At 58.1% G+C, this 16,064-nt stretch overlaps 1 protein-coding gene across 5 annotated transcripts in view; it reads right to left on the bottom strand.

The window, feature by feature from the left end:
- Positions 1-945: 945 nt before the first annotated feature.
- The window catches only part of SKI (SKI proto-oncogene), a 70,648-nt gene continuing 55,529 nt past the window's right edge, over positions 946-16,064 (bottom strand). Inside the window, exons 2-7 of one of the 5 annotated variants that reach the window (XM_072820040.1) lie at positions 7,685-7,807; positions 7,488-7,606; positions 6,601-6,869; positions 6,209-6,510; positions 5,001-5,171; positions 946-4,124 (exon numbers count right to left, since the gene is read on the bottom strand). In XM_072820040.1, the coding sequence (XP_072676141.1) occupies positions 3,936-4,124; positions 5,001-5,171; positions 6,209-6,510; positions 6,601-6,869; positions 7,488-7,606; positions 7,685-7,807 (1,173 nt within the window). In that variant the 3' untranslated portion in view covers positions 946-3,935. Of the gene's footprint in view, positions 4,125-4,940; positions 5,172-6,208; positions 6,511-6,600; positions 6,870-7,487; positions 7,607-7,684; positions 7,808-16,064 lie in introns of all 5 variants that reach the window. The other 4 variants (XM_072820036.1, XM_072820037.1, XM_072820038.1 and 1 more) reach the window with 4 other exon arrangements.

The raw sequence follows: 16,064 nt of genomic DNA on the forward strand, positions 1-16,064 counted from the left end.
GGCCTTAGCTGCCCACTGCTGCAGCCCTCAGCTCACCACTGTGGCTGCAGGGGTGCCTCCGGGACCCCCAATAGGGGACCCCAGAGACAGTGAGGGGTGGCCCTCCCAAGGAGGGCTGGCTGGTGCCCTGGGGTGGAGGTGGTAGGAGGGGGCCCACAACCCAAGTATCCGGCCCTGCTAAGGGAGCAATCTGACTGATGGTGTCCTCCAGCTCCGTGGGAGACCATCCCCAAGAGGGCGGGGAGCCAGGCCCGTTGACACCCTGGTGACAGAGGGGGGCAGACAGCACTGAGGCCTGTGCAGCAGGACGGGGTCAAGTGGGGGCAGTGGCTGGGGCCCTCGTCCCCTGCCCCGGACCCCACCTCTGTCCCAGGCCCTTGGGGGCACCCCATGAGGGTGAGCCCATGAATAGCAGGCAGAGGTGAGGGCAGGCAAGGCTTGGCCTCCTGGTATCTGCTGTCCCCACCCTAGGCCTGACCTGGGCCCAAGGTAGAGCGGGCTCTTCCTGGCCTGGGTGGGGCTGTCGGGACCACAGTGGGCCTTGTGCCCCCTCCCCGGGAGCTGACCTGCACAGGACCTCTGAGGGCCACGGGGAAGCCGGGAGTACATAGCCCCAGGCATCTGGGAGAGATGGCAGCCCAGCCCCTAGCCCAGCAGAGTCCCAGTGCTGCTCCCTGCTCCGATAGGGCACGAGGGGCACCAGCCATCTACCTGGGGGGCAAGTCTCTGGGCTCAAGAGAGGCAGACAGCACCCCAGGCAGAGTGCTGCCTACCTGCGCCCCACTTCACTCAGGGGCCATGGAGACCAAAGGCCCCCCTCCCCAGTCTGGAGGGCAGACACGGTTGGTCCCATCCCCTCCCAGGGCTCAGGCCCAAATGGGGGCCGGGGGGAGGGGCGGCCCTGGGGGGGGGAACCTTGGGGCCCAAGCATGGCTGTCCTAGGCATACTCTCAAAGTCCTTTATTGTACAAGGTCATCTGTCTGGGGGAGGGGCGCCAAAGGACTAACGGGTACACAGCGAAGTAGATAAATATGCCAAGCTTTTTCTTTTTTCTTTTTAAATCAGGCATTTATAAACAAGAAAGCATACATTAATTACATAAAAATAGTTTTCGATAGTAGAGTAAGTCATCATGTTGTCATTAGCAGCAGCAAAGGAGGGAACAGCGGTGCAGACGCTCCTGGCGGATATAAAGGTAGAGCTGTGTTTTTTTCCTTAACTGAAAAAAAATGTCGCTTGTGACTCCTGACTTAAAGCAAGAACAAAACGGCCTCTTGAGCCTGGTGGACGCAGTGGGCGGGCAGGGGTGGGAGGACAGGGCCCGGGGGCGCCGTAGGGGCTGGCGGGGGGGTCCGTCCCTCCGGCAGGTGAGCTGTTCTTCCTCAGTTAAAAACAACCCAGAAAACGAGACAACTACCAGGTAAGAAAAGTTTCTGAAAAAGGAACCACCGTACACGCGTGTGATACAACAGTGTCAAGGAACGGTATTTACAGGGGGACCGTTTTTACACGGGGCTAGTTCTGTACGAAAAGCAGGATATTATGTGTGTGAGTTAGCTGCTCCAAAGATATGAATGTTATTGCTGTTGTTTTTCCCTTCGTTAAAAATCCTCTTTCAGCATAGAAATAATGAGTAATTAAACTGAATACACAATCATTTGGAATAATGGATATTACACACAGGGAGAGTCAACAGCCAACAGGATAGATCCCTTTCCTCCCTTCTGCAGGGAAACTGAAACACAGCTGCACGAACGGAAGCCAGGTCTCAGGCTCCTGGGACCCAGGCCCCCTTCCCCCGAGGATGGAAGGATGGAAGCAGCCAGCACGAGCCGACGCCCCCTCATCTCCTCACCCACTTCACCCAGGGAGAGCTGCCTGGGACCAGAGGGAGCCACCCCAGCTCTGGTGGGCCATGGGCCCCTTGGGCAGGGACGGCAGGGACGGCAGGGACGGCAGGGACGGGCCTGGGTTGCCCCCGAGCTGCCCAGGCTCGGCCAGCTCTCCCTGACCTTCCGGGACAGAGCTGCCACTAGGAGGCAAGGACCCAGTAGTGGAGTTGGTGAGCAGAGGTGGGCAGCACGGGGCCCTGACACAGCTCAGAGCAGCTCCCCACCCTCCGGAGCCCCAAACCGAACAGTGAACAGGTAGCCCTGGGCCCCTAGATCTCTCCCGACTTTCAGACTTGGCAACAGAGCACAGCCACACAGAAGCACACGGGCACACATGAAGCTCTGTTCCAACTGAATCATTTAGTTTCCCTTGAAGAAATGACTGAGAAAACAACTCCGGAGAAACATGGCCGGACACAGCATTCTGAGTGTTGTGTAGTACACAGGCCCCTCACGGGACCCGGTAATAATGCCCATCAATGGGGACACATACGGCAGAGGGTTAACATTCCATGCATACAAATTCTGGAACTGCAAAAGAAAAACAAAAGCAAAAAAAAAAAAAAAATCCCAACAAACGCTGCATATATATGATGTCCCTTTTGCATTGCACTTTAGAAGGGGGGGTCCAGCAGCACCTGCGCCCTGCCCCCCGTAAACCACGGGCTGGAGCCCCGCAGATGATGTCATCACCAGACCTCTGGTGGGCGCTGCAGCAGGCGGCGCCTGTACCTGTGCCAGCCGTCTCCCCCTCCGTCCGCGCTCACAGCTGCCTCGGTGTTAGAACGGGGTCAAGCGAAGAATTCTGGTAAGATCTTCCTCACATACATAAATACCGTAATTCAGGATGGGGAGCCGCCTCTCGTCTACTGGAAAATCATTTTTTCAAGCTTGGGCATAAAAAACCTTATACAATTTGCATGAACAGTTGAGAGTAAACGAGATTATTTGGAATAAATGCAAGTAACTTATTCTGATAGTGGCAGATTCCATCGCTACTGAAGACAGTATCTCGGGGGTAAGAAGACAAGTCAGGGTTTGCTGTACAAGATGCTGGAAGGCACAGGACTACCCCCCAAGTCAGTTTTTGCATTTTCGTTTTGTGATTCCCTTGTTCAACCAAGCACCAGAGGGGGTTTCTAAACACTCGAGCACTTAGGATGTGGACTCCTCTATAAATGGGGCTGCGATATTTGAAAAGTAAAAACCTCAGTTAACTGGGGAATAAAAAGAGAAGGGAAGATTTTTGACAAAGTGCAGTTCTAAATATACGTTTAAATGAACAAACAAAAAGAAAAAAAGTGAAGTAATGCTGTTTTGTTCCAACACCGCGGCCTCGGTCCCAACGCGACAGGAGTGGCCTAGGGAGGGCGGCCGCGGTGGGGCGGGCCCGGCACTGAGCCCCCTCTGGAGCCGCCGGGTGGGCAGGCAGGCGGAGGTGGTGGCCTGGCTCGGCACGGCTTGCGGCTTGTGGCGGCCTCCCTGCTCTTCCCCAGCGGCGGCACAGGAGGCCCGGGTCCTCGTCGTTGAAAAAATAGACTCTGGAGAAAACCCTCCCTGTCCTTGCTCGGCCACGGACGAGCTGCGATGGCTTCAAGGGGCGGGGTGGCTGCGCCCCGGCAGGTCCTAGGATGGCATCACGTGTTGGTGGGGCTTTTAAAAGTTAGTCATTAAAAAACCTGTTGATTTTTTTTCTGAGTATCAAGTCTTCTTATTGGTTTTAAATAGCTTATAACAAAAATGTAAATGTTAGAACGTTCCAGCAAGCAGAGGCCCTCTGCGGGCCTGGAGCCTCCACTCCAGCCGCAGCTGGGAACCCGGCTTGCACACTCAAACTTGGCCAGTAGAAAATTTTGCAGTGGATTCCAAAAGTATGTGGTTCCAAACACTCGCTTGGTTAGAGGCACAGTAAGACGTTGTGCTATGTGGACGTGGGGGCGGGCCCGCCGGCACGCAGAGCCCCCGAGCCCCCGGCTGGCCTGGGCTGCCTGCCCGCCTGCTCCCTGTGGCGTCCGCACCGCAGCGGCACACAGTGGGATCCACTAGGGCTCCAGCTCAGCCGTGCTCTCGCTGCCCGCTGCCTCGGGCCGGGGCCGCGGCCACAGCTGCTCCTGCAGCTCCTTCACCACCTTTTCCAGATGCTCCCGGGCCTCGCGCTCCCGAAGTAGGTCAGCCCGGAGCTGCTCACGGTCCGCTTCTGCGTGCTGCAGCTTCACCTGTAGGTCCTCGATCTGAAAGGGACGCAGGTATTAGCATCACCCGCTCCTGGCCCCCTGGTACTCTCTCCTCCTCACACTCAGGACATGGGCCTGTGAGGCAGGTGGTGACCAGGCCTGGGATGTCCAGCCTGACAGCAGGACAAGTCCAGACGTGGCCTACAGAGCCTCTGACAGCTGGCAACTACCTAAACCCAGAGAGCGGCCTCGGGGTGCCCTCTTGACCTCCTGAGGCCAGAGTTCCCTTGGAAGCCTGCTGACCAGGCCAGACTCTTGGAACACCAGTGAGGTCAGGGGAGGAGAGGCTGCGGGGCTCCAGGACTCTGGCTTGGGGGTTGGACAATCAGTGCAGGAACTGTGGGAACCGCAGACACTGGATGGGCTGCCGAGGTTGGGAGCTCCTTTGCTCCCCAAGGCTGGCTCAGGGATGGTTTCTCAAGCAAAACCACCAAGGGCATGGCCAGGAGGGAACAACTGCACAGAGCTCCTGCACAGTGGCTCACAGGCCCCTGAAGCCCAGGAGGGCATGCTTGCATCAGCCTACTAGGCCCCTAGGGTCCCCTAAGCTTGCAGTAGACCCAGAGAGATGAGAAAGGACCTGGAGATGCAGACAGACCACCTACCACTTCTTGCCCATACCAGGGACCTGCCAGGGCCCCCCCTTTCCCACACACAGCTGAGTCTGGAGGTGGCGCTTGGTGGCCTTGCTGAGAAGCATGGCACCAAGCCTCACAGGCCTCAGTCCATCCCCCCCCACGCCTGCCCCCCAGGCACCAGGTCCTACCTCCCAGGTGGTGCCTCAAAGCCCCTGCCACAAAGCCCCACCCGTACCTGGGCCGAGTACTTGGCGCGCAGGCGGCCGGCCTCACAGCCCTTGTCACACACCCGCACCTGGCGTGCCTGCTCCAGCTCCCGCTTTAGACGCAGTCGGGACTCATTGGCCTCTCTCATCTTCTTTTCATTCTCAGCTCGAAGGCGCTCAATCTCCTTCCGCAGGTTGCGCTTGGCCTCTGTGGCTTCCCGCAGCTTCTCTTTCTTGGCCACACGCAGAAACTCCAGCTCCTGGTGGGGGCGGGGGGAGGGGACAGGTGGCACACACACCAGGCCAGGGTCACCATACCGCCAGTGCCCCCTCCCAGGGGGTCAAAGTCACCCCGCTGCCCTGGTCCTCACCTGCCTGCAGCAATTAGTGCTCCCCAGCACCCCTGCACAGGGCCCTCCCAGCCTTCACATGCTCCCTGGCTCCCAGACACCCTAACCGGCGTGCCTCGTGTCCTCCAGCCTATGGCCTGGGCAGTGACTGAAGTGCTAGAGCTGCGGCAGGACATTTCCCTTCCCCAAGGCAGTGCCCTCACTGGCTCAGGCTTCCAGGCTGCCCTCCTCTAGTCCATCATCAGGGACTGCCACCCCACCCCTCAACATGTTTGTGAGCGTAACATCACATCTCCAACCAGAACCGGGGAAAGGGGGTTCTGAAGAAGCGAGTGCTTGACACACACTCAGAGGGGATATCTGAACTCCTGGGGCTCTCGGGATGGTAGGGCTGTGCTGTGCTAGAAGCCCCACGTGTGAAGCTGCCATATGCCAGACACCAGCCACAGAGGTGTGAACGCAGCTGCCGCTGAGCAGATCTCCAACAAGGCCGCAAGGGCCCTGTGTGGAGGCCCCACCCTCGGCACTGTGAACTCTGGGCTTCCCCCACTTGTCAGGAAAGGTGGCGCAGAGGACACTCGCCCACAGCCTGAGGAGCCAGGGCTGGCCCCACTGTCTGCCCCTCCTGACGGGGGAGGCGAATGCAGGGCCTCTAGCCCCCTCTTCAAAAGGAAGCAGTCACTTCTGTGGAATCATCTAGAACCCAATGTGCACGCACAGGCCGTGCACTTGTGCCTGGAGCCACCTGGTCCTGCCTGCACACCCGCTGCAGGAAAAGCTGCTGGTTCGGGTGCACGCATGCCAAGTACCGGCTCCACACTGGGCGTGCAAGTCTCAGGCTCCTCGCTGAGAACAGCTGGGCCTTCACTGCCCCCAGAGGGACAGACCAACCCCATGAGGGGCTGAGCCAGGTGCAGGGGTGCCGAGGAGTGGTGTGGCAGTCTCACCTGGTGGAGGCTGCGCTTGGCTTGCAGCGCGGCACTCAGCTTCTCCTCCTGCTTCACGCGCATCTTCACCACCTCGTGCAGGAACTTCTCTTTGGCTTCCTTGGTGTCCAGGCCGCCCTCCAGGGCCTGTCGCAGGTGCTCCAACTCTGCCTCCAGCCCACCACTCGTGGTGTCTGCAGGGGCTGCCACCTCAGGGGCGGGGGGCACAGCAGGGGGGGCATGCACACCTGGGGAGCTCAGGTCCTTGGCAGAGCTGGATGAGGTGAGGGATGGGGACGAGAGCGAAGACAGGGAAGAGGTGACTGCAGAAACAGAAAGGGAAGGGGAGGTCAGCAGGGGGCCCAGTGCACCACCGGGCAGCAGCGAGCCCGCAGGCCAAGACCCCGACTCACACGTACATTCCTCCCTGCTCTCCACCTCCACCTCGGCTTCTGAGTCCTTGTCATCCTCAGGGGCAGCTGCGGGCGCTGGTGTCTCTGGGGCTCCAGGAGTGTCCACGGTCAGCTTCCGCTTCCGTGGCTGGAGGCAGGTGGCTAGAGGCTCAGTGGCCCGGGAGACAACGGTGGCACATGGTGGGCTGCTCACAACCTTCTGCTGGGCAGGCGGCGCCAGGGCCACATTGGGGGCCACACCGGTCTCGAAGCTCTTGTAGGAGTAAAAGCTGCAGGGGCACAGGGGCCGTTGGGGCCATAGGCCTCCCCACCACCGTGGGGAGCACAGGAAGGCTCACAGTGGGACCCACCCCCTGGAAAGTGTGGAGGTGGAGATGCAAGCCAGGAGCCAGCCCCACAGTAGCTGGCTGCACCCAGGCGAGGGCAAAGAAGTTCTGGGTGTGCCCACCGGGACACTGTCAAAAGGATCAGCACTGCCATGACCGCCTTGACCAAGGACTCAGGGTCTGGGCCCCATGTAGATGCAGCAAGAGCACAGCCACGCAAATAGGAAGCTGCCAGGCCAGCAGTGTGGCTGCAGAACATAGGGACCTTCTGCCCATGCTGAGCACATGTCACTGTGTCCTCGGGCCACTGAAGGAGCACCCAGAAGAGGGGGAGGGGGCACCAGTCCTGAGACCCACAAAGCGATAGCCTCTCTAGGATCGTGTCTTCATTTGAAGGAAAAAAAAAAAAAAAAAAAAACCCTAGGCAGCCCCACAAAGGGAAGGTCTCACCCAGCAGATGATTACGGGCCCCAAGGTGGTAGAGCCCAACTGTGGCCCCACCCCACCCTACCCCACCCCGGGCCTGTTTGACCACTGGCCACCAGCACAGCTGCCACTCACCTGTCTCGAATCAGGGCTGGGAGGTGTGGGGAGAGCTCTTTGTCACTCGTAGACACCGCGGGGGACCAGGGTCGGAAAGCGGAGAGGCGCTGGCGAGGGTGAACGCAGCCAAGGCTCTGCTGGGAGAGAGGCGCCAGGTGTCAGGAGCTGAGATGCAGAGGCCCGCTGCCGCCCCACGCCCGTGCCCTGCGCACAACCTTGCTGGAGGGGCCAGCCAGGGTCCGCAGCCAGCCAGACTGTTTGTCCTTCTCAGAAGACGGGGGGAGTTGTGAGGGGGCGTCATCTGTTTTCCGGATGGAGGCCGGGGGCTCGGAGGAGACCTGCAAAGGACACAAAAGTTGTCAATGGCACCTCCAGTGGCATCTGCACTCCAGGCAGGGTCTCCCGGCCAGCAGACTCGCCCATGCACCAGCCGTCTCCTTGAGCACTCTCTGTGGACCTGTGATGCTGCCACCCCACCCACAGCTGCAGAAGGCCCAGGGTAGGGGTGTCCAGGCTGGGCTCCGGTGTGTGCACTGTGGACTTGGTGCCAAAACAGCCGACGGGAGCTGTGGACTCTGGCCTTCTACCCACACCGGTGGTCATGCCAGGATGGGGAAGAGGCGGCCCGGCAGGCAGGCTCAGTGGTCAAGTGTGGGGCCTTCCATCGGGGGGGTCACCCAGGTCCCCAGAGTTCTGGGTATCACCAAGCAGAATTTCAACAACATGCCGTCAGCCAGAGATGGTGGCACCTTGGCGGGTAGTGCGGCTCTCTGGCAAGACACCGGAGAAAAAGCATTCTCAAAGTAAGAGATGTGCCTTTCCAGCAGGCACACAGAGCTTCAGGACGAAGGCCTCGCTCTTGCTTCCCCCACACCAGGGGCCCCAAGGAGTATCTGTCGGACGCTGTGGGCAGAGCGGCTTCCTGAGCCGGCATCAGGACAACCGCCCTCCGCCCAAGGTGACGGCACAAGATCCCTGAGGGAGATGGGGTCTCTTCCCAAGAAAACAGAACTGCCTTTGGAAGATGGACTGTGCCTCCCCGGGGCCGCTGTGCAGGCGTCCACAGCACAGGTCAACAAACATTGCGTTGCATCACCCACATTGCAATGCCACGGTCACTCCCGTAGGTCTGACCTCAGGAGGAGGGAGTAGAGGTGGCGGGGCGGGGAGTGGGGGGCTCTGGCCTGCAGCTGGGAGTCTTGGAGGGGAGACCATGGAGGGGGGCAGGGAAGGGCTCTCCCACCTCTAGGAGCACTTGGAGGATGTACTGTCACAGACCTGGCCTCCTGGGGGCTGGGAGATAAGTGGAGGTATCCCGCTTTACCAGGCTGTCATCACAAAATTCCAGAGACCCAGGACAGACTGGACCCCGGGCAGAGAGCCCGCTGGCAGGACCACAAGGGAAGGTCCTGACCAGCCTGGCATACAATAGTATGCATCCTGCTCCACGGCAGCCCCTCTTGGGACACAGACAGGCAAGGGCAAGGAGGACCGGGAAGGCTTATCCCTAAATCCACTCCGGGCAGATGCAGCCCTCAGGCCCCAAGAGAAAATATAAGGACCTCAGACCCACTACAGGGCTGCACTAGCCTTTGTCCTCACAGAGAAGCAGCAGCCCTGGGGCCTGGAGCCCTGCAGCTCAAAGGTCCCCGCCCAGCTCCTGGGAGGCGCCTCAGAGGGGAACCCACAGACTGCTGTGGACAGTTTGCTCAGACGTGAAACAATCATTCAGGAAAGAGAGACCCATTTGTTGGTGCTTTTAAGGGGAAGAGTCCAGGTGACGTCTGCCTGCATTGCCTGGACACCTCCCACCGCCTATGAGCGGGTAGTCAGTAGGGGGACGGGAGGGGGGGGGCGCGGTTACGCCAGCAAGGGTGGAGCTTCCTGTCTGAGCAGATAGGAAGCAGGGAGGAGAGGAAACAAGCTGAGTTCTCACCAAGAGAAAAGCCACAGGTCTGGCACTGGCTCCTGCAGGTTCCCAGGGGCACCACCTGACTCTGGCTATAGGGCCACCCCATGTACAGTGGCTGGCTGATGGCGCCCAGCACTCACTGGCCAGAGCCCCATCCGTATGGTGGGGGACCGAGGGGGTCCTGGCCTTCAAGCACGAGTACTCAAACCCAGCCCATTGGTGCTAGCAAGGGCCAGAGCCTCCCCTGCACCCCCCCTCCACTGCCTGTCAACCCTAGGATGGGGAGGGGTCTTCAGGCAGCTGGGGTAGTTCCTTTGGAATTCCTGTAGCAAGAAAAACCCTATAAGCAGGACTTTCTATGGAAGTGAGAGCTCAGCAGGAAGGGGCCACGGGGAAGCCTCGACAGGACGTTTGGACACTGGGCCCTGAGGGAGGGTCATGGCTCCCTGTCACCTGAGGGCTCTCTAAAGCCCTGGCAGGACATGCTTCCTCAAGTGCCAGCGAGTCCCAGTGATAGCAGGCGTTCAGGGATACAACCATGCCCAGTGACATCCCCATTGTGCAAGAGGTCAGCAAGCAGGTAAGGACAGTCACTTTTGGTTTCTGACCCTTCTCAAGGCCTTCAAGCCAGGTTGTGGGGGCCTATAATCCCCAAGGAGGGGGCAGGCTTCTGGGCCTTGGACCTGGCCAGAGAAGCAAGGCCTACACCCCTGAGCCTGAGGCCAAGAGCCTGCTGGGGCTCCTGTACAGCAAGGTGGGTATAGCAGCTGGCCAGTGCACTACCCATGGACACTGTGCCATGCATGTGCAAGGGCAAGTGCCACCGTGCACAGGTGTGCTCCCATGTGCACACCCCCAGGAGACCCCAGCCTGCCACGGAGCTGCAGCCCTGCTGAAGATCTGGTGGCACAACAGCCAGACTATGGAACAAGCCCTGATTCTCACGACAGACGAGTACATAAAGAAGGTGTTGTATGCAAACGATGGAATATTATTCAGCCATCAAAAAAAAACAACCTTGCCATTTACAAGGACGTGGATGGAATTAGAGGGTATCACACTAAGTAAACTCAGTCAGAGAAAGATAAATACCACATGATTCCACTCAGGTGGAATTTAAGAAACACGCAGAGGAACCATCGAGGAAGGGAGGGAAAATCAAGACGACATCAGAGAGGGAGAAAAATGAGGGGCTCTGAACTCTGGGAAACAACCTGAGGGTCGTGGGGGATGGGTGGCTGGGGGATGGGAGTGATGGAGGGCACGTAGGGGGATGTAAGATGACAAATCACTGACCTCCACCTAGGAAACCAGTAATACATTATATCTTAATTAGCTGAATTTAAATTTTAAAAATTGTGGTTCCCAGGGCTGAAGGGAGGTGGGAATGGCAAGTTATTGTTTAATGGGCATAGAGTTTCAGTTTTACAAGATGAAAAAATTGAATGGATGGATAGGAATGATGGTTGCACAAAAATGTTAATATACTTAATGCTATTGAACTGTACACTTAAAAATGCTTAAAATGGTAAATTTTATGTTACGTATATTTCAATTTTTAAAAATAAATGTTTTTAAAAAAGAAAAGAAAAAGAAAAAAAGAGCTGGCTATAGATGCCGTGGGTACCCACCCAGGACCACTGAGTATGTGTGTTCCTCACAGAGGAGAGGACACCCCACAATGAGGTTCTGCACACTGTGCTTAGGGCCTCTGGAGGTTTGCAAGCATTTGGGGGTATGAGTTAGGGATGACTTGACTACGTGACCTTTATGTCAACCTAGGCCGGGGTGTCAGTCATGTCACTGATTCTGTGGGCTCCATCAGATACAAGTGGAATGGGGGTCAGGATGGCTGCTGGGGTTGTGGCCACTACCCCAGACCAGTGCAGGGAAGAGGAGAGTAGACGAGAGGGTCAGTGGCCACCAGGAGCCACAGCTTCTGGCATTAGCCCCAGGGCCTCGTGCTCACAAAGGCCGTACTTCAGTGCCTGAGTCCCAAAGGCACAGAGGGACAGCCCAGGCCAAGGCCCAGAAGCAGGGCGGGGTGGAAGGAGGGCTTTGGGCTCCGGGACCTTGGATTTCTGAGCTGTCCCTCCTCCACACTCTGCTGAGAACCCCATGTTCCACCAGCATGGTGAGGCCTGGGCTGAACCCCTAGAGCAAGACTCCTAGAGAGATGCCACTGGCAGCACCCCATGTTTTCTTGGCGGAAGGAGCTCATTACCGCTCTGCCTCCCGAGACTGCCCTGGGATGTTCTATGAGCTCCCACACTCAGAGCCTGAACCCAGGAGGGGTCCCTGTCCTGCCCTGTCAATTCTCACGCACGGTTTCCCGTGCAGCACCCTGCACATCTTCAAAAAGACTGAGAAACTGCTCATGGGGAACAGAGGAGGGAAAAAAGACGTCCCAGATGCTGGCTGACAACACTGGCCCAAGCACACAACCTGACTTCTGTGCCGAGCTCTGGCTGCCATGGTGGACACTCAGCATTGCTCAGGCATCTGCTTCTGGGGTAACACTGGTAGTGAAGAGGGGCTGCTCCTGCCCAACTCCCAGGCAGAGCCAGAAGCCAGCTGGGGATACAGCTGCCCACTGCAAACCAGGACAGCCCAAAGGAGGGACACCTAGCAGCGAGGCCAGAACACACCTGTAGAGCACAGATCCAGTAGAGCGAGGCTGGCCCAATCTGCAGCCATGTGCCAGGCACTGCCTGAATGCAAAGCCAGTGCGATCGAGGCAGGGCCCTGCAGTGTGCCACATCCAACACCTATAGCTCACGGGAGGGACAAGAGCCACCCTAAGAGGCTGTCCTGCAGGAAGGGTCACGCTAAGTGAGTGGGAATAGTCACCTTCCCCACCCAGGTCCACAGACCCCAAATCTTATCCATGCCCACTTGGGAGATGTGTGGGTCTTAGGCTGAGGATCTTAACACTACAGTCTTAAGACTCTGCCTGTCATAACTGGTGCTATGGATGCTCAAAGGACGAGAAGCAGTGACCCTGGTCTGCTCACTGGGCACCAGCTCTGCCACGAGAACCAATGTCCTAAAGCAAATGTCTGTCTGGGGCACACCAGCAGCTTCAGCACGCCTCTGGCTCCCTGCACCGAGCTGCCTCCCTGGCTGGTGGGGTCAGGGTCTCAGGCTCCTCTACCCTCACCTAGGATGTCCCCTACTGGGTCCTTCTCTCCCTGTGCTCTGTCTGGACACCCTTGGTACGGGTCACCAGGCCTCAGCACCATGGAAGCACACAGAGCCCTGTTGTGCAGGCTGCTCACGAGTATATCAGAGCACACGTACACCCGGGCAAACGAATAGCATCCCCCCTCCCCACCCCCCGCCCCCATTCAGAGCAGATGGGAACTGCTTTGCTTTTGTTTTCTTACTATACTTAGATGAACGCCTAAGGCCAGGGAAACATGCTGCCTGGGGAGCCACGCAGTGGGGCTGACATCAATTGCCCCCCAGGTCCCCTCTGGCCCAACAGTTCTGGGCACTGATAGGACCGTGGTGAGGGCAGCGTCCTCATAGCAGCTGGCCCAGAGCTCCAGATCCCCACCGAGGGCCAGCAAAGACAAGATGCGTCCTCACAGAGGAAATGAGTCTCGGGTTCTTGAACTTGCAGCAGCAGAGCCAAGCCCCAATGGCTAAGCCAGGGCTGGGGACCCAGGAGGGGTTCAGCAGCGATCCACCTCCCCCAGCAGCAGCAGGCCCAGGTGACGGTCAGACACAGCCCCTATGGCAAAAAAGGCTCTCCAGCAGTGTTCCCTCAGGAAGCAGGAAGTTAACAGCCAAGGCTAGGCAGGCCCCCAGACTGAGGACAGGAGAACCAAGCCAGGTGGGCAGCACCGCACCACCCCCCCAGCACAAGCCAATGAGAAGAGTCACAGGCCTCAGCCAAATGCCAAATGCCAAGATAGAGCATCAGTAAGATCCACTTGAGACCTTTTCTGCTCAACGTGCAGATGACCTGGGGCTGAATTTTGCTCAATTCCTCAGGGAACAGGAAAGGAGTTCCAAGTCACAGGTGGGATGAACAGCAGAAACCCCATCCTCCCAAGCCCCCAGCTCACAGCAGGCCAGACCTTTGCAAAAGGCCCCCAAAGGACAAAGGACCAATGCCCCAGACCCAGGGGAGGCTCCCAGGGCTCAGGAGCATGTCAGATGTCATGAAGGTAGAAGACTCCCCCAGAATCTAGAACCACGCAGAGCCTCAGGCCACACACACCCTCCATAGGAGCACAGCGACCACGCCAAGCTGCATGTCACTGGCACCTTGGCAGGAGCAGCCATAGGGCTGAATGACCCCACAGGAGGCCTGGCCTGGCCTGTATGACCTACAGCTGACAGCTCCATGCTCAGAGGGCCTAGGGGGCCGAGAGCCTGGCAGCAGCTCCTCCCCATTCCCCAAACTCCCTTCAACCCGCGGCCTTGGCACCAGTACCAGCAGAGCCCAGCCCCACCACCTTGTCCACTGGGGCTCCCAAGGCAGGGATAGCCACTCTGGGCAGTGCCCTGCTGCTGGGCCTCAGCCTCATGCTTTCCCACTCTGTGCTTGGGGGCCCGGCTGTGAATGCCTAAATACTAATTAATTGCTAATTAAAGGGCAAACAACAGGTCCTAGACCAAACCCCTTCCCCCTTCGCTGCCGATTTGGTGCTGATGGTCCCTGCTTTGAACCTTCCAGGCACAAGGGGTTTGAGTCAAACTTTAGAGTTGGTACACCCAAAATCAAAACAAAACACTGCCAGATACTAGCCTACACAGCCACTCACTGTCCCCTGAAGGGTCCTGCTGTCCTAGCACCAAGTAGGCAGGTTTAGCCACACCAGGCAAAGTCGGGGTCATCAAGCTTGAGAGTGACCACGGATGAGGTTCCCAGAGGTGCTCAAGGCTGGAGACACTGCTGAAGGCTGTGCACAAGCAGGACACGCTGGCCTCCAACACTTAAGACTAAGAGAATGTGAAGCCTGAAGAGATTCAAGCAATCCCTAACAAGCTCTGGGAGAGCTATGTGCTGTGATCCAAGAGACCAGCTGGTGCTGGAGGAACCCCCTGGTCTGTTACCCCACAGAGAAGGAGTATAGCAGGGCCTGGGCCTCCAGGGGACCCCACCCAGGCCCCCAGGAGCCTTGGAAGGCCACAGCCACGTTGCCAGCAGTGTGTTTTAGTTGGGGGAGGCTGCCTGTGCCCCAGACAGAGCAGCAACATCTGAACCAGGGGGCGTGGACCACGGAGGAAGGTTCTCAGTCCCAGCCTCAGGAGTGGAGCTTCCCATGGGGGGGGGTGAGGAGCTGGCTTATCTGTCCAAGCAAGCCAGGGTGCTGGTCCTGGAGCAGGACATGAAGACCCAAGGTGCTGGAGGGCAGGGCTACGCAGGGAGATGGCAGAGGGTCCTCAGGGGATGGGGTCCTCGAACAAGGCTTAGGACACCAAGAAAGCCATAAAAAGATGGTGGAAAGGCAGCCTGGATGTCTTGGTACGTACCCAGTGCCACAGGGGTGACTACTTCTTGCTTTTTTTTATTAAAGATTTTATTATTTATTCATGAGAGACACAGAGAAAGGCAGAGACACAAGCAGAGGGAGAAGCGGGCTCCCCAGAGGGAGCCCGATGTGGGACTCAATCCCAGGACTCCTGGACCACAACCTGAGCCAAAGTCAGATGCTCAACCACTGACCACCCAGGCATCCACTTTTTGTTATTGTTTTTTTTATTTATCAGCAAATAAAGGGCCCCCTTCGGTGAGTGGGTCTATTGAGAACCAAAACTGGCCTAAATCCATTCCTGAGACCCTGCTGCCTGGCCCTCAGGCTGACTGCTCAGGCCCCGAGAGGTCTCACTGGTAATGAGGCACAGCGTGAGGGTCAAATGACAGAGTACCTGGCAAAGTGGCTGTAAGCCCAACAGACATCCCACCTCCTGACCAGGCCACCGCCACAGCATGTCAGAGATGCCACATGTGGGCCCAAGAGTGAAGGTGATGCCTCACCCCCGGACGGCCTGGTCAGTGAGTTGTCAACTTGGCAAAAGGATGCCGCTTGGCGTCTGCCCCCGCAGACTTGGTGTCTGCATGAAGCGAGGTTTTGCAGCAGAGCCCCAGCCAGCAGCATAGTGTGTGTCCAGCTGAGACACCCCCCCAGGAAAGTAGTTAGGTTCTGCGAGGATCACCAGCCTCTCCACAGGGCTGCTTCCATTCTGGACAACTGAGTAGCACACAGCAGGCGCAAGTTCCAGATTAAGCCAGGGACTCTGCCCCAAGCTCATGGGTGTGCAGAGAGACCCCCGTTCTGTGAAGTTCACACGGAGCTGGGTATAAGTGCTCTACTGCACAACACTCCTGCCCTCTGCCCCCGTCCTGTGCTGCATGCTTCCACTAGGTCACAGCCTTCTGAACGACGACCGCACAGCCCACCAGCCTCAGATCTGACCTGTGAGCGCTTCCGGCTGGCACAGCCCCGAACCATGGCTGTCGGTGCAGTAAGTGAGGCAGTTGAGACAGTTCGGCACCGGGGACATGGGCAGGCTGTGCCAGGAGCTGGGGAGAGCATCTCATCAAATATCCAAAGCTGTTCTGATTTCAGTGGAAGCAGTTCTGGGAAGCGGCAAGGCTGACAAGAAGAGATAGCACCAATGTCTCACAGAGGCTGAGGCCTGGGGGTGAGGCCACGGGCAGCTGCTGC

This window comes from Canis lupus, chromosome 3 (genome assembly GCF_048164855.1).
Source record: "Canis lupus baileyi chromosome 3, mCanLup2.hap1, whole genome shotgun sequence".
Lineage (NCBI taxonomy): Eukaryota > Metazoa > Chordata > Mammalia > Carnivora > Canidae > Canis > Canis lupus.